Source organism: Camellia sinensis, chromosome 7, assembly GCF_055761805.1.
Source record: "Camellia sinensis isolate YWXY chromosome 7, ASM5576180v1, whole genome shotgun sequence".
NCBI classification, from domain to species: domain Eukaryota; kingdom Viridiplantae; phylum Streptophyta; class Magnoliopsida; order Ericales; family Theaceae; genus Camellia; species Camellia sinensis.
The window spans coordinates 48,506,251-48,528,551 of record NC_138967.1 but is presented as its reverse complement, the minus strand read 5'-3'; the positions used below and the strand labels follow the sequence as shown (position 1 = coordinate 48,528,551).

General features: G+C 35.0%; 1 protein-coding gene and 1 long non-coding RNA gene across 5 annotated transcripts; both read left to right on the top strand.

Annotated features, from left to right (window-relative positions):
* The first annotated feature begins 252 nt into the window (after positions 1-252).
* LOC114284349 (cysteine-rich receptor-like protein kinase 43) lies at positions 253-7,063 on the top strand. Its single transcript, XM_082880684.1, has 8 exons — positions 253-405; positions 687-849; positions 1,601-1,838; positions 2,102-2,226; positions 2,392-2,640; positions 4,302-4,396; positions 6,791-6,907; positions 7,055-7,063. The coding sequence occupies exons 1-8, from the start codon at positions 253-255 to the stop codon at positions 7,061-7,063; spliced, it is 1,149 nt and encodes a 382-aa protein (XP_082736810.1).
* A 9,230-nt stretch (positions 7,064-16,293) lies between these two features.
* On the top strand, positions 16,294-19,787 carry LOC145795081 (uncharacterized). Of its 4 annotated transcripts, XR_014335275.1 has the most exons (6): positions 16,314-16,687; positions 17,630-17,663; positions 18,163-18,308; positions 19,162-19,224; positions 19,320-19,442; positions 19,537-19,787. It is a non-coding gene; the product is annotated as an uncharacterized LOC145795081 (long non-coding RNA). The 4 variants fall into 4 exon arrangements; XR_014335278.1 differs by having other exon boundaries at positions 16,294-16,687; positions 17,630-18,308; positions 19,351-19,442; XR_014335277.1 differs by having other exon boundaries at positions 16,294-16,687; positions 17,630-18,308; positions 19,335-19,442.
* Positions 19,788-22,301: the final 2,514 nt, after the last annotated feature.

The window sequence follows — 22,301 nt, the reverse complement described above, 5'->3', positions numbered from 1 at the left end:
ATTAGCTAATGGAAGGGGTTGGTTGCCACCAATGAGCTCCTTCCTCAATTGTGTATAAATTGAGGTGAGGAGGAGGGGTTGGAGATAGACAAGAAAAGAAGACAAGTGATTACAGTGTGTGTAATCTAAGAGATTGTGAGAAGTGAGAGTGCTATAGTGTGTAAGTGAGGTGTGAGTGTGTAAACTCCCTCCAGGAAAATTCTATAGTGGATAGCTCTCTGTGGACGTAGGCAATTGCTGAACCACGTAAATATGCTTGTGTTGTTGTGTGTGATTGGTTTCTGGTGTCTCACAGTCCCAACACAAGGACTGAGGGAATTCAGTTTTAAAACCCTTTTTTCTGCGACAGAAGGTTTCCATGCCAAAAACAAGCTTGGCAAAGGTGGCTTCACCCAAGTATACAGGGTAAATCATCTTATGATCCAAACACAACCTTAGTGTACTGAAGTAGAGCAAAAAAAGAAAATATTTTCTGGTCAAGAAAAAATAAACTTTATTGATGAACGAAGAATGAACAGCGTACATCAACAAAAAGCAAGGATGTACAAGCATCAACACATAAAGAAAACATATTGTTTTGTAGTAAAAAAATAAGTAAAATAATTTCAAAATATGAGAAGTTATATATGTTTTTGTCCTCTAAAATTTGAATCTTGGATCCTTCCTTGACTGAAAATGTTTTGTAGGGCAAGTTGACTGATGGGGGCGAGATTGCGGTGAAGAAACCATTGGTGATCTCAAATAAGGGAAAGGAACTTGTCCTGAACGAGATGAAACTGTTGTTGGGGTCTGCACACCACCGAAATATTGAGTTTGCAAGTAATGGCAGCCTTGATTACCTTCTTTTTAGTAAGTACTAATATCATCTACTGTATTTTTAATTGTAAGTTGAGTTAAGGTCTTCAAAAATCAAATAGATTCATTCTAAATTTATTATTTTAAAATTACACTTGCCTTACTGTGACACAAATTCTCAATGTTATTTTCCCAACTATAAGACTAGGCAAGTTTTACTTTGAATTCAATTTTATGAAATTTTTCATCTGTAATTGAGAAATTTCTATTCAAATTCCTACATTAACTTTCATGTAACTTTTTGAGAAGTTTTCCAGATCTGTTTTTTATTTTAATTTTTATTCTTGTCTAAATTCTATTTAATTAGTTAATAAAAATATTAAATAACCTATATGATTGATTAATATGTTAGACCACCATTATTATCTTGCTAAGATTGCAATTAATGAGAACCAATAAAAGACTCTCACATAGACTTGCAATTTTAAATAATCTAAAGTTATTAAAATAATAAATAAATAATTGTTGTAATTTAAAATGACAAGGTAAGTAGATGTGGGATCAAAACATGAGGAACAATAACAATCATTCATTTGATCAAAGAATAAAAATTACACATAAAGTCAAGACACCTTCTGGGAAGGATATACTCATAGATTCACGCATCTGTTCTTTTCTAATTCGTAGTGAACACAAAATTATGATAAATTAATTGTATCATACTACAATTTTTTTATTAAGTCACCATTTTCAACACGGCAACTAATGTCAAACTTTTGTACTATTTTTGATGGTCTAGATTCAGAGACTTGTAGAGCAGACACGCTTGACTGGAAGCGAACATATGCCATAATCATAGGTGTTGCCCGGGGCTTGCTTTACCTTCATGAACGATCACACAATGTAATTATCCATTGTGACATCAAACGCACCAACATCCTAATAGATGAAAATTGGGTCCCCAAAATTGCTAATTTTGGCACGGCCAACCTCTTCCCTCAAGATCAAACGCATGTTAATATCAGTGAAGCTACCGGTACCCTGTATGTATATAATTTTTCTTATTTTTCCTAGTGTATTTAAATTCTCTATATGTTGTCATTGAATCCTACTCTTTTCAAAGAAAAAAAAAATCGAATCCATCCGATTAGTGTTTTGTTGAGTTTTCAAAAACCTTTTTCTGTTTTTTTTTTATTATTTTTTATTTTTATAAACCAAACTTTTTGAAACTATTTTTTTTTTTTTTTTAACAAAAAACTTTTTGAAACTTGATTTGTTGTTAATGTATGCTTGCACATGGAATCAGTGGGTATTTGGCTCTCGAGTACATAGATAATGGACACGTCTCTCCGAAGGCGGACACATACAGCTTCGAAGTAGTGGTTTTGGAGTTGATAAGCGGTTGGAAGAATTGGAATTCCCATAATCAGTCTCCCAATGGTCAAGGTCTACAGGATAGGGTAAGTGCACGTGATTCACATTTTTAATTTGAACTGAGTTTAATTTGCAATTAGCCATTATCATACAAGGGAGGTGTCTCCAACTGAGCTTGTTGCTAAATTTTGTGACATGATCATTCATTGTTGACGAAGGCAAATGAACTCTGCAAGGAAGTAAAGGTGTCAGAGTTTATGGACCTGAAATTGATACCATCGGCTGTCCTTGATCAAGTACAATTGTGTGTAAAGATTGGGGTGTTGTGCATAGAATTTGATCTAGAACTACGACCCACCATGGATCGCGCCTGCTCAATGCTATTAGAGAACCATAGTAGCAGTAGCACCCTAGTTAATGAACCAATGAGAGACGGATCATCATCATCATCATCCACAGCTCGAAATTCAGGTGAGTCCAATTCCCATAAGAATTTCTACTTCCAAGGGCCCTTTATGTTCAATGATTTTCCTATAAGCATTTCTTTCCAGTTGACAAAATCACACTACAAGAAAAGTGGGTATAAAACACGGAACTTTTTGCGACAGCGTGTATACCGTCGTAAAAAGTGATCTTTTGCGACGGCATATGAAGCCGTCTCAAATAAATATTTTTGCGACGGTAGTTTCCCCATCGTTAATAAGCACACAACAAAAAGCCTCTTAAATACGGAAGTATTCGCGACACACTATGTACCGTCGCAAAAATATATTTTTTTGAGATGGGTGAAATTTACCGTCGTAAATAGTAGACATTTGTGACAGGAATTCTCTGTCGCAAAAAAAACTCTTATTAAAACGGCGTCATTTTAATGAATGGATTTGATCATTTGTGACGGTTTTTCTATACCGTCGCAAATAGAACTGAAAATTTTCATCTCCCTCCTTCAGCCGAAATGGCGCTAAAAATCCCCAAAATTCCTAACACCATTCTCCCTCAAAACCCCCAAAATCCCTAAATCAAGTTCGTGTATCACAATCACAGAGACGAGTTCGAGTTCCCAAAGCGATGACGATCTTTCTCTCTCTCTCTCTCGACGAGCGACGACTAGCGGTGTTCGAGTTCACCGACGATTACAGCGACGACGACGAGTGTTCACCGACGATCTCTCTCTCGACGAGCGACGACGGCTAGCGGTGGTACGGCGACGGTGTATTACAATCTCTCTCTTTCGTGCGAGCTCAGTCTGTATGCTCTCTCTCTCTCTCTCTCTCTCTCTCTCACACACACACGCACACTGATATATATATATATATATAAATTTTTCTTCCCTTGTATGCTAATAACTGGTGACACATGTTAACACACTGATTCTGTTCGTGGTACATGATGATTCATGTCGGTTTTCACTTTTTACATAGTTACAAAAACATGTCTTTGTTTGGATGGTCCATGAGAAGGAATATATACAATTTGGGATTGATTAAATCATATTCTTGAAAGAATATCATGTGGGTTCATGATGTTTTCGTAACACCAGATACCTTCTCATAGGCAACAATTTGTTTGGGGGGATATGTTTCCACCCTTGTGGCATATACTTTGCTTTGGAGTTTGGTAATTGTGTACATATCAAGAAAATTTGTTAGGAGGTGTTTGGTGATAGTAGCTTGGTATTGTTGGGGTTTGGTTGGTTGAATAGGGTAGACATATTATTAGATGGGAGATGTGGGGGCCACTCCATCCCCACCATTTCAAATTGTGTTAAGGGGAGGAATTTGAATTAGGAGAGGGAAACAAGGGAAAAGTAAAAGGTGTTGGCGGTGGTGGGGGTTTGTATGATGGGTTGTTTCTTGCTGGGAAAAGAAAAGGTACAGAGAAGAAGTTGCTCAACACGTAAGTCTTGTTATTCTAACTTCTTATTGATAATACTCATTTTTCTTGTTTCATTTTTCAATATTATAAATAGCAGTGGGTTCAAGATATGTAGAAATCATAGTTTTCCTTGATGAATCATGTATTCATTTTGATTTTCTCTCCTTGGCTGTATTTGGGGTCATTCCGAAACATTTGCCTCTCCTAAATACCACGAGCTACTATAGTTTGGTAATGTAAATGGTATCTTTCTCCAGTTATTAAATTTCAGCCTGATTGTTGTAGTATGATGTGTTGTAGTAACGTATCTTTTAATGTGCTTTATGACCTCCCTGTTGGACCTGATATCCTGGTACGGTATGGAATCTTGTCCCTTGCTTGGAAATAATTAGTCATACTGGTGTTCTCTTCTTGTTACTTTCTTGGTTTGGATGCCGATCGTGATGTTATTTTATAGATAGGTTCGGTACAAGACGTAAATCTGTGAAGTTAAAGTGCTGTATTACGAACTAATTTGTCGTCTAAATGGAAACATACCAGATCTCCTTTTAGAAGCTTCGTCCTTGCATTGTTTTACTCTTGTTGCAAGTCATCAAGTTAATGTTTCGTTTTAATTGATTACAGATAGTGTTTGGTTATTGATTTCTTTCATACCACTGCTGGAAAAAGGGGATATGGTGACGTTTTTCTAACGACGTTTTTTTAAACGTCACTATTATTAATATTTAACGGCGTTTTATAAACGTCGAATATTCTTTTAACCAAAACGGCACCGTTTTATAATAGGAGGCGTTTAAAAATGCCTCCGAATGCAGTAGCCACACGCGCCTTTTCAAACCTTACTTTGTATCCGGGCCCTCTCTCAACCTTTAGACGCGTACATCATTTTGAATCTGAGCCCTCTCTCTCTCTCTCAGCCCTCTCTAAGCTCCATCGAAGATTCAGATATTCGAAGCTCCATCGAAGCGATTTCGAAGCTCCATCGAAGATTCAGATAGAGATTCAGAAATTCAGAAGCTCAGATCTGAACTCTGACCCCTCGATTACTCACATTTCAAGCTCAAATCGGTACTCTCTCTCTCTCTCTCTCTCTCTCTCTCTCTCTCTCTCTCTCTCTACATGAAGCTACATAAACAGAAAGTTTCATTTTCAAGATTTCATAGAAATCATCTACATGAAGCTATATAAACATGATGGAAAATTTGGAGTTATATTTTATGCTAATCTTCTAATCTGGTGCACTTTGCTAATCTGGTGCCTCTTGCTAATCTGGTGCCTTTGTATCTGTGTGCTGCTCTGGTGTACCTTTGCTCTGTTTTGCTGTATATGTGTTCTAGTATGCTGTTACATTGGTGTATCTACTGTTGCATTAGTGCTTCTCTAACACAGCTGTCTTGTTAGCTGCTGTTTTTTGCTATTTTATTTTTGTGTTTTGTGTTTGGTTGGTGAGAAAAAGTAGGAAAGTATTTACAATAGCTTCAGTATCATCTCCACCAGTAGGACAGCTACGTCCTCTAGGTTAAAACTCTGCAGTTTAGGCCAATTTGTGAGGAGGTGGTCAAGTGCACAATAACCCTCAGTTAACAAATGCCTCATCACCCCAAAACTACCTTATGGTTAAGAATTCCATCTTTCCTGAAGTATCCATTTGTTGAGTAACTTGATGAAACCTTGACCCAAATGCATTCAATTTTTTTAGACTCATTTTAGCTCAGTAGTTTCAACCTACCTCAGTTGTTTTTATTTTGAACAGCACAATCTTTGTGGCTTTGAAGACTTGAGCTAAAGAGAATATAATCATTCAATGTCAGTTTGCAATGGCTTCACTAGGCATCACCATGCATTGTAACATCTAACACAGAGACCTTGGTCATTATCCTGAACCTAACAGACAACAGAGTCATCCTCAACAAAATATGCCGATTTGTCATCTATTTAAATATTTGTTTTGATAGGTAATTGTCTATTTAAATTATAAAATTATTTTTCCTACCTTAGTTATAATTACATTTGCAAAATAAAAAAACTCTAGTGATATGAGTAAAATATGTTTATTAAGCTACGTAATCCAACATGAACTAGGATACAAATCAGGTGCATGCTTGTTGAGCAGTTTGACCAAAACTTTTATTTTTTTACTTACTAGATTATATCAACCAACAAATGACCAGATAAAGTACATGGAAATTACTAACAAAAATGGGCTAAGTTTTATGTGAATTAAAATCTTAAGGGCACTTGATATAATTATGTCAAACTTACAAATTAGAAATTAGTAATTATTCGATTTGCGATTCAATACAAGGCATTTCAATTCATGTTTCGAATCTCGATTTGACGACTATGCTCATAACATTTAATTAAGTCCCAATTTGTAATAAGATTCTCCTTTGTTTGTTGGTGTAATATAAGAACGTCAAGATGTACAACCTTGTTTTGGCACATGAGGTTCATCTCCCATTTGATGATTTCACTTTTAGGCATGAGCCAAAGGCTATTTTAATTACCCGTGACGGGTTTGTGTATTTTGAAGTTAGCATTTTAGCAAGGTATCACATAAAATGGAGAAGCATGACTTCATTTTTATTTTATATCCACTTACGTTTTATTTTATTATATTATTAACTATGAAAGGGTTACTTATTCAGTCATATAGAATCAGTATCTCTGTTTACTTGCGTTCTATCTAAATTCATTCTGACAAACAGGATCATTTTGTGCTTGCACTAACATAAAATGTGTCTAGGTTTATCCTGAAGGAACACATTTGATGATTCCCTGGTTTGAAAGGCCTATTGTTTATGATGTTCATGCACGTCCCAATCTTGTTGAGAGCTCTTCGGGGAGTCACGATCTCCAAATGGTAAGCTTGTTTTACAGATTTTCTTATATTTATCATGCACAAAATAAAATGACAACAAAACTTGCTGGTTTATTTTAGTGACTTTTTCCAGATATGGCATACTTGATCTCTTCATAAATTTAAAAGTTTTTGAACTCTTGATTGAAGCCTGGATAAAAAGAATTACGTGCCTCAAAATAAGCTTTCACTTTTATATGGTTGTCAAGGAGGTTAATTTATGGAAGCATTCTGATCTTTCTAAATCCCTTTTGTAGATTTGTTTCTTGTTATTCGATCTGGGCTTTATTATTTGCACTAATATTTATTTAGCATTGCTATATGCTAGGAGGTCGATTGTCTTTAATTATTCTGGTATTTAATTCCTGCTATTTGTGCTGAATAGGTTAAGATAGCTCTTTGTGTCCTTACACGCCCTGTGCTAGGTCAGTTGCCAACAATCTACCGCACTCTTGGTGAAAACTATAATGAGAGAGTGTTGCCTTCTATAGTTCATGAAACACTGAAAGCCGTGGTTGCGCAATACAATGCAAGCCAACTGATCACTCAGAGAGAGGTCAGTCAGACAATCCCCCCCCCTCCCTTCCCCTTTTTCTTTGCAAATTCATTCTATAAGAGTTGAACCTGAGACTTCACATACAAAGGGTGTTACACAACCACTCAGCCAAATGCCCCGGTTGACCAATGTGTAGTTTTGTCTATACATTGGTCAACCAGGAATGGTGGAAAGATTTATGTTTTAGGGTTTTTGTGGTCATTCCTCTCTCCATATCACATTTACACTGTTTGTTTTGGCAGAAAAATATTTTTTTGGTAAAATGTTTTCCATAAAAAATATTTTATGACAGTCATGGTGGCGGTGGTTGTGTTTTGGTGGGAGTGATGGCTTTTTTGTTTAATGCCAAAAATAATTTCCACTTAAGTTCATTAAAATTAACTTTATATTTTGTTGGACACAAAAATATTTTCCAACTAAATTTTCGATTTTTTTTTTTTAAAAATATTTTCTTTTGGGATTGTAGTGTAACAACAAACGCTGTGTTGCCCTTGATTGAGAGGTGCCGAAAGACACGAGTCTGATTTAGTTCACACGCTTTTGGAGTGTGAACATTACACTTCGATTTGTGAAAAATAATGAGATCCACACTTCGATTTGTGAACATTACTCTTTTTGAATATGGAGGCTATCATTTTAAACTAATTAAAATTTGTGTATTCTTCACACACTAATTTATTTTTCCAAAGGGCACTGAGAATTAGGATATCAAGGGGTTTGTACTTCTACTTCTCATAACATGCTCTGTTTATGGCATGACCCTTCATTAAAATCCTTTGGATTCTATTTACTGTGACTGTCAAGATTTATAAGGATATTAATTACTGTCAAAGTCAAAAAGATTTTTATTTTATTTCTTATTACTATTAGGGTTCTTTTTATTTACCGTTAATACCGTTAATGAGGCTGATAGAAATTAGAAATTAGTAATTATTCTTTTTATTTACAGGAATGGAATAATTTTCAACTGATATTTTTGAAAGTGAGATAAGTAATTATTCTACCTTACAAATTAGTCAAGTGATCCCTAGAGATGTTTAGTGAGAAGTTATATTGGACAATGGTACAATGCTATGTTCGCATAATTCCCCTCCCTCCCATCCTTATCTCTGCTCCTACCGGGCCTTATCTATGGCTTCTCTGATCTGATAGTTTGAATTTTATTATGGTGTCTAGAAGGCTTTAGGATAGTTTGGCCTGGCCCTTTATATTCTGGATTTCGTCTTTGTTTTTTCTTTCTTGTTCCTTGTATATCCTGCTAAATTTGCTTATTTTAATTTATTTTTTAAGGAAATTCCTTTCCCTTTCCTTCAATCTTCTCCCTCAGTTATGTTCTTGCATGTTTTTTAACTTCATAAAGAGAAACCTTACAGCTGTTATTCTTTCCTCTTCACCTGCTTCTTCTTAGTAGCTTTGGATTTTTGCAGATCTTACTGTTTCCTTTTTTTTGGCACACATCTCTCTTCTTTTATGCCCATGTGATAACAATTGATTACAATTTATGGTTGAGGTGAATCTATTGGCATGTCAATTCACATTTCTGGAAATAACTGTGTTGCTTGGTGATCTTCACTTCATTGTGAATAGTGAGTAGATCTGCATCTGAATTGCTCAAATTTCTGCCTGCTAAATGCTTTTCAGGTCTTTCCCTGTGTTTCTGCAACATGTGGCCGTTTTTACCATCCACATTGTGTTGCAAAACTGCTCCATCATGGGAGTGCTGCTGAGGCAGAAGAGCTTCAGAAGAAGATTGCTGCTGGGGAATCTTTCACATGTCCTATTCATAAATGCTCTGTCTGCAAACTGGATGAAAATAAGATGGATCCTGATTTGCAATTTGCTGTATGTAGGCACTGTCCCAAGTCATTCCACAAAAAATGCTTGCCTATGTACTGCTTAACTGTGTCCATTTTTTTATTTTATTTTTGAACGTCAGCATGAAATCTTCTTGTATAAATTTAGCTACTACTTTTGTAGCTGTTGATGCTTGCTTTACTTTGATCAAGAAGATTGCTTTTGAAGATGATGAGGATCAGGGCATCGTACAAAGGGCTTGGGAAGGTCTTATTCTAAACCGTATTTTGATATATTGCTTGTAAGTGCTCTTTTGTTTCTAGCAGCTCTTCTTGATCTTCTCCACCTTTTGTTTCTAGCCGCTCTTCTTGATCTTCTTCACAATAGCTTGGAAAATATTCACCGACCTTTTCCCTTTTTTCCAGAGAACATCTGATTGATGATGAACTTTGTACTCCGGATAGAAACCACATAAAGTTCCCAGATGATGGACAACAAAAGAAAAAACAAGCATCACGACAACTGTCAAGCAAAGTTAAAGTTCTGCAGAAGGAGAGAAGTCTGGCCTCACAAGATGCTCCCAGAAAGAGAACTCTTGAGAAAGTGCAGAAAGGGGTTGATTTGTCTTTAAAAATCAAAGAGGGCAATTCTTTTGAAAAAATGGTGAGATTATCGACTGGTCTTGATACTTCAAAGAAACAAAAAGTGGCAGATACATCCAGAAGGAATTTGAACAACACTACTACAACAAAAGTTGGGAAGTCTACCACCAATGCGAATAGGGCTTCCTTGGGAGAGAGGTTGTATGCCTTGATTAACAAGGATTCTAGGAACGAGGACACATCTAATAGTGAACATAAGCAAACCCTGCCTGGCAAGCGTGTTGGAAAGGAAATGAGCAGTTCAGTGCCTCTAGATGATGATAGAAAACGGAGGTAACAGACATTTATTACATCATCTCATTGTTACATTGTGTTTATGTCTCTTTGCTGGTTAGTCTGTGAGTATTTGAAATTTATTTGATTTTTGTGGGTTACCATTAACAGTATTAGTATTTTAGCTAATCACGAAAGAAAATCATTGACTCTCATGATTTTCTTGTGTGGTGGGATATGTACTTGATAATTGTTGTGATAAGAGTTCACACTTGATCTGGTCTGCAAGCAGCATGGTTTGCAATTTCTCAATAGCGTTTTTATTTTTATTTTTTCTAACATCTGAAACATGCCTTTTAAGTAGTTTAAGATGCACAACCATGGGAAGTTGAATGAACTGTGAGGGAAAGAAAAGGCGGTAGTACAAAGTTGTGGCCTAGCAGTTGGTAGGTAACATAGTGCTAGAATTCTGTGTTGGAAAATCAGAAAATTGTGTCACTGGGCAGTTTCTCTGGTATTTCAACTCTCTTGCTGAGCTTTATGTTGAAGTTTCAAGTAAGTCCTGATTTGACATGTTTTTTAACTTGATTAGTCGAGGTGTGTGCAAACTAGTCCGTCCAAATATCCAATTATGAAAAAAGAAGAAAAAGTCCTGATTTGGGCATGTTTTTCAGCTTGAGATCAAATTAGTTGAATTGTTTTCTTTAAGCAACATTTGGATTAGATATGAGTATGAAATTAGCAGGAATTGTGTAGGAAGTTATCTTTGGAAGGCTTGATTCTCTATACCTAACCTGTACCTTATAAAACTTCTATGGAAAAATTTTAGACTTTCTTTTCTGCCCAGTGTTGCATCCCTTGTTCCAATTTGCTCATAGTAGCTTTAGACATGTTTGCATCCCTTGTTCCAATTTGTTTTCTTTATGCATGTTTGTTCATTTTTGCTCATAGTAGCTTTAGGCATCTTTTTCTTTTCCTTTTACGTTATTTTGTATAATTTTTACTTTCTATAATTTATTTCTTTTTAATCAAAGTATAGGAATTTAGTTGGATTTGCATCTTTTATTGAATTGGGCTTGTACACTTGTTTAAATGGGTATTTCAAGCTTCAATGATCTTGTATTCTCTTTCTTGTTTTTTTATGGGTTTTGTAGCCTCTTGCCTGGATTTGAGTTCATGAATACTCTTTCTTGTGTGAAATTGATCATACGTTGAAAAAATTGTTGGCAATTTTTGCAATTTTTTTAGAAAGAATGGTGTTTGTCGAATTGGAGAGCATTAGATGGTGCCATCAATTATTTTTTTTATTGTCAATTAAAGGTCTAGATTTGTTCATCATAGACCTGTTCAACATTGGCCCAGATTTTTGGTTGGATTCAAATTTAAATTTGTATGTGATGGCAAATCTCAATTTGATAAGATTACACACATTCTAAAAGAAAAAATATGTTAAAGACCCTTCAGAAGTCTTGCCTAATTTGACATACATTGGTACAACATGCTACAAATCAACTTATTTATTTATTTGGGAGAGATACAAATCAATAGCGTTTTTATTTTTATTTTTTTCTTTATATGTATTTAGTGCTTCTTGGTATGTGATAAAATCTCCTTGTTAGTGCTTCTTCAAGTTTTAAGTACTGTTTATAAGTATTGAGTACAAATTCTTCAATTTGTGTTTATTTTGGTGAATCTGATTGCAGTTTGTGTTCTAATGCAGGCATGTAGACCAGTGAAGACTACAACTTTAATGCTAAGACATGATTTTTGGATATATGTTAGTTTATGGTTAATGTTAAGACATGATTTTTGGATATATGTTAGTTTGTGGTAAATGTTAAAACATGATTTTTAGATTTTGGATATGTTAATTTTGTGGGCAATGGTGATTGGATATTAATTGAATGAGAAAGTGAATTAATGCTTTATTACAACTATTTGAATGGGAGTTATTATTTTATAGTAGTGCTATTACAAGTATTTTTTTAGTTCAATCAAATAGAATTAGCACAATTTCAAAAAAAAAAAAGAAAAGAAAAAAGGGATATGACGGCGTTTCTACAAACACCTTTTAAACCCTACATATTAACGATCATATGTTTTTAAAAAGATATGACGGCGTTTTTCCAAAACGTCGCTAAATATCGTCAGTGACGTCAGCATGTGTTTAGGAGGACATTAAAACGCCGCCTATACTAATATCACGACGTTTTTAAAACGCCATAAATCTATAGCGACGGCCTCGTCCTCAGCGTTTGGTGCTAAGCGTCATAAAAAGAATTGGCGGCGTTTTTTGCACTTTTAGCGGCGTTTTTTAAACGCCACTAAAAGTTGAATTTCCTGCAGTGTACAGGGTATTACTTTTGAGCTTGATGAAGAGATGGCTGCAGATGACGACGAATGGAGGCATTGCAAGAAATTATCAACAATACTAAGTTAAGTGAAGGTTATCTTACACTTGCTCGTGATATAGAGGTCATGGAGCCCAAATCACCTAAGGATATTTATAAGGTTAGGACTTCTTAGATATCCATACTAGCTCTTGATTTGTCCTGTCATCTTGATAGTTATAATTACTGTTGCATGTTTGAAAGGGGTTTGTATGTGTGTTATTCCTAGTTGTTTCTTCATCAAACTAGCTATTCTTGCTTGGATTTAATTAGGTACATTTGCTCGATGGCCGGGCTAGTGCTGGTGCAAGTGTTGATTCAGCCAGACAGAACTTGGCAGCTACATTTGTTAATGCATTTGTGAATGCTGGCTTTGGTCAGGTAAAAGGGTGGTTCATTTGCATAAGAAATTTTGGAGGCAAACATTTTAGAGATGGCTTCATGTAACATTTGCTGCTTATATTGTGGCAGGATAAGCTAATGACAGTCCCATCAGAGGCTTCAAGTGGTGGTTCTTCAGGAAACTGGCTCTTTAAGAATAAAGAACACGGAAAAGTCAGTGCTGCAGCAAGTCTGGTATGTTCCTCTCCCCTTTCAGTCTATTTGCTGGTCCAAGTTTCTTTATTGCTGGATTGTCACCATTTTTCCTTGTAGGGTATGATTCTATTTTGGGATGTTGATTCTGGACTTGCCCAACTTGACAAGTATTTCCACAGTAATGACAACCATGTCATAGCCGATGCATTGTTGGGAGTTGGTATTGTGAACTGCGGTATCAAGAATGACTGTGATCCTGTGAGTTATACTTTGGCATTTTCTGTACACAAGTCCTGTGACTGTTATGTATTTGGAAATCCTAAATTTTCTTTTTTCAGGCATTGGCATTTCTTGCTGATTAAATAGATAAAGAGGATTCTTCTGTCAGAATTGGTGCAATAATGGGTCCAGGCCTTGCTTATGCTGGTGCCCAAAATGAGCAGGTGAGGTTCCTTGCATTTTTAACTGGTGGTTTCTTGGTAGGCCATGGAAACAATACTATGTCTGATTCAAGAGGCACATCAGTAGAATCATTCTGTCTATTCTACCATAGATTGTTAATTTCATTACAGAAGTTACAGAATACACACAAATAGAGAGGGAGAGATAAAATTTGATGAGTACTGGAAGATACCTTCCCTTCTCTTTGTACATGTTTAATTAAAGTTAATGCTGATTAATTTATAATTTTTCTCAGTTCCATAGTTAATTGTCTCGTATCCGTGGAATGCAAAAACATCATTTGACTTGTTCATCTACTTTCTTTGTTTGATATGTTTATTTCCCATTGAAGCGAACTAATCTAAATTGTTTGTCAGATCCGTAGTAAATTGACTCCTATCCTTGGAGATAACAAAGTGCCTCTTGATATGATTGCGTTCACTGCTATTTCATTGGGCTTCGTATATGTTGGTTCCTGTAATGAAGAGGTTGCTCTGGCAATTATATTTGCATTAATGGACCAAAGCATTTTGTACATCACCAAATGGGGTCGGATTGGAACGAAACTTGGCACACACGACCACCGAATCATCATCTAGGACAAACATTCACTTGGAGAACGAGGGCCTACCCAAACACCAACGACTAACCCGTTCTCGACGAATCCAGCCAGTGGATGTGCAATCTTACATACCCTCCATTCCAAGCTCCTCATGTAGTAGTAGTGGCAATGGTATTTAGATTGAGCCTGATGAAGGTCCTGTACGAGCCACCATACAAGAAGTAGTAGTAGCAGTAGCAGTAGCTGTGGCAGCAGCAAAAGAAGAAGAAGATGAAGAAGGCATACCCATTCCAATGATTACCAAGGAGGATCCAATTGAGACTATGGGGAAGCTGTGTCCCAGAAAGACTTCAGCCAGACAACCAAGGGAGAAGACTCCTCTCCCACCTCCTCGTATGACCAAGCAAACAAAGGAAGCAGCGAAGAAGGTGGCCAAACAACAGCAGACAATAGAGGAGGAAGTTGATGAAAAAAGCCCTACCACCTTAAATGATACTGAAGAGCGGCCAGTAAATTCAACTCCAGAAGACGGTGGTTGTGGATAGGCCTTTGCACCTTGTCCTTTCTTTTCATCATACTATTAATTTTGACATTTTTGTATATTCTCTATGAACAGATTATGCCAGAAATTAAGGTGGACAAAGAAAGGTTGGCTGCTAATGATGCTAAGGAGGACTTCTGGCAGGCTATTGCCAAGCTGAAAAGCTTATATAACAGTTTCAAGAAGAGGTTGAATGATGAAGGAAACAAATCCTCCTGGTGTAAGGAAGGCTTCTTTGAGGAAGGTGAGGAGGGGAAATACAAGGATCAACTGACCAACCCACAAGATGCCATCTTCACGAACAATTGGGAAAGAATTTTGAGGAAGGTTGGGTGGCAGAGGACTCTCTTCTCTTCTCCGAAGTCCCACTCCCTGGCCTTGTTGAGCAGCAGCTGCCCACTGCTGAAGAAACTATTGACGACGGTGACCATGGTGGAGGGAGTGTTGCAGACTCCAATGGATAGCAAGAGGTTGTTAAGAAGAAAACTTTAATAATAATGGTGCATGTTTTGAGACTAAGACACATTTTTCTTTTCGAATAATACTCTCAATTTATCCACAATGATATGGCATGTTACATTACTACAAGAATCTGCACTTTTAGCGGCCACTTTCCGCGACCAATATAAAAGTTGGTAGTTAAAAGTTACCTTTTGGCAACCAAATATTAATTAGTCACGAATGATCATTATTTTTGGCAACCAAATATGAGTTGGTCGCGGAAGGTCATATTTTAGCGACCAAAAAATGAGTTGGTCGCAGAAAGTGGTATGCTTTTGGCGACCAAAAAATAAGTTGGTCGCGGAAGATCAAAAATAAGTTGGTTGTAGAATTGGCGACCAAAATTTTAGTCGCAAAAAATTTATTTTCCCCGACCAAAAATATTTTAGTTACCGTATATTGAGTTTTGCCTACTAAAACAATTTAGTTGCCGAATGGAAAATATAAAAATTATTATTTTTCTTTGGCGACCAAAAATTGGGTCGCCAAAAACTTTTTTCAACAACCAAAAAAAATTAGTCGCCAAATTAGTACTTTTAGCGACTAATATTTTAGTCGCCGTTGATTGAGATTTAGCGACTAAAAAAGTTTGTCGGCGAAGGTAGCTTTTCTGCAACTAATCTAGTCTTTTGGTCGCCAAAAGTTTGGGAGGGAAATTTGAAACGTGGAGGCGGGAATTAAAATTTTTTTGCAACAAAAAAATTTGGTCGCCGATTGTTAACACTACAACTATTTTTCATTTGGTTTCAATTTTTGAAAACTATTTTTCAAGTTTCAATCCTTATTTTTTTAATTTTTAGTGAATTTTTTTAATATTTTAATTATTTTTTTAATTGATTAAAATATTGAAAAATTTCAGTTACTAATTTTTTTTAATCAGGGTATATTGATTATTGGCCACTAAAAAAAAAATTTAGTCGCCAAAAAATGAGTTTTGGCAGCTAAAATTATTTAGTCATCGAATGAAAAATAAAAATTTACTTTTTATCTTTGGCGATCAAAAGTTTAATCGTCAAAAATTTATTTTCAACTATTAAAAGAATTTATAATTGCCAAAAAAATAAATTTTAACTACTAAAATGATTTAGACGCCGAATTAAAAAAAAAAAATTTTTTTGAGCGTCAAAAATTTATTTCCAGCTCTTAAAATTTTTTAATCGCCAAAATATTTAGGGGATAAAAGCGTTTGACCCTTTCTTTTTCCCCTTTTTTATCTCTATTTTCTCAGCCTCTCTCGCTCTCTCTCTCTCTCTCACTTTCTCTCCATTTATATTTTTTAGGGTTTCGTTCTACTTCTCAATGGAAAATCCAGAGGAATCGAGCCCCCTTACTCCAAGGCACTCAGCGTAGACGACGATGAGAAGAGAGCCACCAAGCCAATCGCATCTCCGCCTCCTCCTATGCCTGCTGCGGCGGCGGAAAAGCATTCTCCGCCGGCAGCTTCCGGCAACCCCTATTGGACCGCCGACGGATTGCCGCTAGGGCACGGCAGCGTCATGGACTAACCTCTGCGTCGAGCTCAGTGGGACTCCAGCCTCTTCGCTTTTCTCGGTCGCAACGATGAGTCCTGCAGCAGCGATCTTGAGGTTTGTGAGTTAAAATTTTAAGTTTTGTGAGTTTGATGCTCAATGTTGATGGGTTTTCCTATTTAATTTTCCCAATTTGATCGCTAATTGTTAATTTTTCCCATTGTGAAATTGGCTAATGAAGTCGAATATTACATATGTATGTTTGCATTGGTATGTTTATGCGTGTGTAAATGCATTGACTATTAACGGATAGAGAGGGAAATTGATTGGCTGGTGAATTATTTATTTATTTATTGTTAAAAAATTATGGAGTCTGATGTAATTGGACCTGGTGATATCATTCTGTGTGTAGATTGATATGATTGTTGTGGGATATATGATTGCAGATTCAAATATGAAATATTTTTGATACATTAATTGATTATTATCACTATTAGTTGTAGCTGAAATATTTATGAATTGGGAATTAGTTGAGCTCTCTGGCCTCTAAATCTCACAAGGGCTTTCCGTCTCCCATTAACCGATCGGGGAGAATGGTGCATTCTCTCCTATATCTCTATAACCCATATAACATTTTTCTTAACGATCTGGTTTTCTTCTGAAGACGTTCTTATTATAGTCTGCAAAATCCTAGCTCCCTCGGCTGTACCATTAAGCTTGTTGCCTGTACTTAGAATCGTATGACTGTTTGGAGATTAAGTACTGGCCTAAGATGGCTTATAAATGCCGCTATTGTTTTGGTGTTCTGGAAACAAAACTAAAATAAGTGGAGTGCAGTTAATGCCAAGCTATTGACAACTAAAGTATTATATACTTATATAAGTATTCAGAGAACTTTGTATAAGAATTTGGAATGGTTCTTAATTTCTATTACTTATGCAATGGTTTTGAAAGCCTTCACAAACATGAAGGAAATGACATGGAAAATGTCAAATAATTGGTCACCTTGAGGAAGAAATGTTGTCAATTTTGCTAATTGTTTTGTTTGTGATATTGCAGGTGGACGTTTTCGTTGGTCACCATATATTTTGGGGTACGTTATCCTTATGATCTCCCTGTATATGTTTGTCTTTATTTTTTTTCATTTGAATTTGATGGATATCAAGTGGTAATGAACCTCCTGATTTTTAATTCTTCTGATCTTTTTGGACTACTCAAAAACTAGCCTTCATTTTGTTTATATGTGTTTTTTCCCATAAATGATAAGAATCCTGCCTTTGTCAAGGGTGGGTTGGTTCATGGGTAAGGGGGATGCTAGTGTGTAGCCCAGCCATTGGACCTGGAAAAATAAGAAAAAATTCTTCAACCATGACAGATAATAAGAATGATGGCTATTGATATATCAACTCTTTTTTATATTTGCTTTTTATTTGAAATTTGTGTTCTTTGCTGATTTTTTATTAGTATTTCCATTTTCACGCATTTATATGTGCTCAATTCCTTTTTGTGGCTTGCATCTTTATTCTCCATATACGGGTGTTGCCAATATTGCAATGATGTTGGTGGTGATGGGGTTGATCGTGAGGCTTTAGATGCCGAGCAGGGTACTTATGTCCCTCCAGCATTGGAGGAAGATGGCAATATGCTGAATATGTCCAAAAGCTTGAATTCCCTTGAAGAACCTCGTGTTTGCAAGACTGCAGGCATATGTAGCTATGTATTTCAAATCATTTACCAGGTAAGCATTCCCTAACAATATTGGTTTTTCCTTAATTACGTACAAATTTTAAAACATAATCATATCCAATATTTTCATTTTGTTGTCATCTATTGATTCCTCGTATTAAGTAAAGGGTGGGGAATGAAATGCAGCAATGTCATTTTTTGAGATTGTTCCATCGTATGGGAGGGGTCAGGTTGAAGGCATTGATTAGGACTTCTGTTTAAATATTATTCATTTGAATTTTAGAGTCTAGAAGTGAATTGAATGAGGTGGGTCGTTTAAATATTATTCATTTTTTTAAAAAAATTTAAATTGTATTTCTTTATTTTTATTTACTTTTTATTTTTATGTCCAATACACCTACTTAGACATACAATAAACAAGTACATGTAAATAATCAAATTTACTATATGAGTATGCACTTCACTTTTATGCATAAAATGCTATATTTTAGGAAAATACTCTATATAAACAGATTTTTTTACTAGAGTGCTGGTATACGTAAATGGATTTTTTTTATCAAGTTTTTATTTTTTATTTTACACAGTTAATAGTCCAAATTAATAAATACAAGTGAGACCCATTGTTTTGTGTGTAACAGTAAAAAAATCTAGTGAAAATCTGTTTATGTAAAAAATTTCCTAAAAGATAAAAGAAGTATTTACCAAATGTAAACCTAATTGTATAATGATATCTTGACTTAAAAATTAGATAAATCCCTCACCTAGAAACATATTAAAACGACATTGACACATACCATATCTGAGTCTATGTAACTTAGAACCAAGTTGCAAACAAGCAATTATGTGCACTTTTTGCAAACAATACATGATCGTATAGATGATTATGTCTTATTTGTTTCTAAAAGACAACTTTTGGCAGCAACAGCAGCAACAACATTTCAAATTTTAAGGAAATTGTGGGGTCTGAGGTAAATGGAATTTTGTACAAATATTAAAGTATCTTTTGTTTGTTATATATTTTTTCCTATAAGTTTTTCTCATTTCTTCCATTGTATTCATTGAGGAGAACGCTAAAAAGGATGAGACTGCCGCAGATTCTTCCTCAAAGAAGGTTGACTCAGATTCTGAAGAGGAAGAGCAGGGTATCCATCAAAAAGAGAAAGGTGTCTCTAATAAAAAGAAAAAGGTTTGATTTTCAGTATCTTGTTTTTTGATTGTTGCCGTTATTATTATGTCTACCTTGAACATATGGGCTAAATTTTTTGCACATGTTCTTTTAGCTGATATATTAGTTTGGATCAGCTGCCAAGCAAGTTGATATGTTAAATCATTAAATGTGAAAGGCTTCAAGTTTTGTGTCATGTTGTACTTTAAAGAGGATATAGTTTTTGAGAAGACATGCTTACTAAATTCAATTTGACTTGAATATGCCCTGTGCTGCACTACGGTTACATATTTTCATCTCTATTTTAAATGGAATTCAATTATTCTTTGATGATTTAGTGAAGTTACAAGAAAAGAAATTTGTTAATTATTGTTCCTAAGCTTTTCTTTTTTAAATGTTATTGTTCCTTAATTGTGGTTGGGTTGAATGAATTTTGTTCGATATTGAATTGAATGTTTATAAACAAAAATTGATTGTTCTAAGAGATTTGGCGACTAAAAAATTGGTCGGCAAATTATACACTTTTGTGACTAAAATCATTGGTCGGCAATTCCTTACCTTTTGGCGACTAAATTGTTAGTCGGCGATTTCTCGACTTTTGGCAATTAATCTGTTTGGTCGTGGAATGTGATAATTTGTGACTAAGATATTTGGTCGGGAAAATATTACTTTTCGCAACCAAAGTGTTTTACCGACAAAATGGATTAGTTGCAATAATGATATATTTAGCGATTAAAAATTTAGTCGGCAAATCTAACTTTTTCCGACTGCAAAAATTTTGGTCGCAAATTACTTTTGCCAACCCTCAATTGGCAACCAAAGTAGTGACCAAAAAAATTGGTCACGGATAACTTTTGCCGACTAAAAATAGGCTTTTAGCGATCAATTTATTGGTCGGTAAAGGTGTTATTTCTTGTAGTGCAAGTCAACTTTTTATTTATCACAAACTCAACCATTGTCCTGTCATCGTGGATAAATTGTGAATTCTAAATTGTAACACATTTCTTGTGTATTGAGGGGTTGTTTGGGATGTTCTAAATAAGTGTACTTTTTGACTTTTTATGAAATATGGGTTGGGTTTGAAGTGATGTGGTAGAGGGGTGATGTGACTTATATAAGATGATGTGACTTAAATAGGATAGTGACTTTTTGATTTTTTTGCTTTTTTTGAACATCCCAAACTTAGCCTGAATCTTAGGCCAAGTTTGAGAACTTGTAAAAAAGTCAAAAAGTTACTTAAAAAGTTAACACTATTTACCAAAAGTCAATAATTATTACTGCACAATTTCCAATTTGAATTTTTTCCTACAAATCAATTTTTATAATTTTTTATTACATATTTTTCTATAAAAAATCAAAAAGTAAACTTAAATATCCATATTTTTAACCTCAACTTTTTAGTTTAAAAAGACAAAAAATATACTTATTTAGGACACTTCAAACAATGCCTTATTAGTGATTTTAACAATAGCTAGTTTAATACTTAAAAGCTAAATTCCATGTAAGGTCTAACTTTTGGTTTTTAGACCCTTTATTTATATATATATATATATATATATATATATAAAATCAGCCTTAAAGTTAAGTTCCCAATCGAGACCTTAATGTTAACTATATGCAATTCAAAAATTCACATCCATCCAAAAACACCCTACAAGCACCTAGATATAAAGGTTCATCGACTAATCTGGGTTAGTTTGGATGCTAAGATTCTCCAAATAGAGGTTTTAATTACAACAATGATTCATCTCATTAAAAACATCACCACTAATAGCACTAATGCATTAAAAAAGTAAAAAAAAAAAAAAAAAAAATACAACTCCAAGATCAAAACATCACATCATTAATGGCGGGACCTACTGCCACCTAATTAGTGGGAGCACTAATTAGTGCTCCCAAGCATTTTTCTTTTAATTAATATTAAGAAAAGTCCTTTCTTCAAATTTGAGAACTGCTACAGTTCCGTAACAAACATGTAACTTTTCTCACCAAACTAGTTCATACTATTTTAAGAAGGAAATTACTAATTAAATTTGTATAATCTAGATTATCTAACATATCATTAATATAATTAATCTATTCAATCTTTCTTGTGACATAGTCGGAAAGTAAGATTTGATCAATTCAACTTCGAAAATAAAACTTTACAGAAAACAATTATAATTAATATAATCAACAATATTCTATAAATAATTCATACATTTGTAAAACAGCAGTCTATTACTTTCAAATATTTACAATTGGGTTTTTGGGCCCTTAAGTTCAAAGTTTAGACTTGGATAAATTGGATTGGGCCCTCATTTTTTATCAAGTCTTAACAAAAATATTTTTATTTTTGAGCCTAGTATAAATGTTGGACTTATCTAAAAAGCCAGACATCTATTCCCAATATGTTTTTTAAATATTAACTTACCTAGAGAGGGTGAAGAAGCCAATTAATAAAAATTCTTATTAATTACTCAATTTTTAGCCTTTAAACCATTAAACACATATAAGGAATGACATAAAAACACCAAGATTTTATGTGGGAAACCCAAAAGGATAAAAATCAGAGTCTCAACACCCAACAAAAATCCACTGGGAAAATTCAATAATATAGGACTTAGACAAAAAGACTTGCAACTATTCACCTAGGTTTACCTAGCAGTGTAAAATGGCCCGCCAGCCTGACGCCCGCCTAAGGCCTAGCCCGACGAGCCTGGTCTAGACAACCCGATGCCCAACATCACTTGCAAGCAATTTTGGTGAAATTTTCTTTTTAAAAAAAAGTCAATCCTGAGGCTCAAAACCCGATTACCCATGGGTCTGGGCCTATATTTTTTAGAATTAGGCCACCCCGGCCCGGTTCAATTTTTTGCGAGAGCCAAGCAAGCCAAGGCC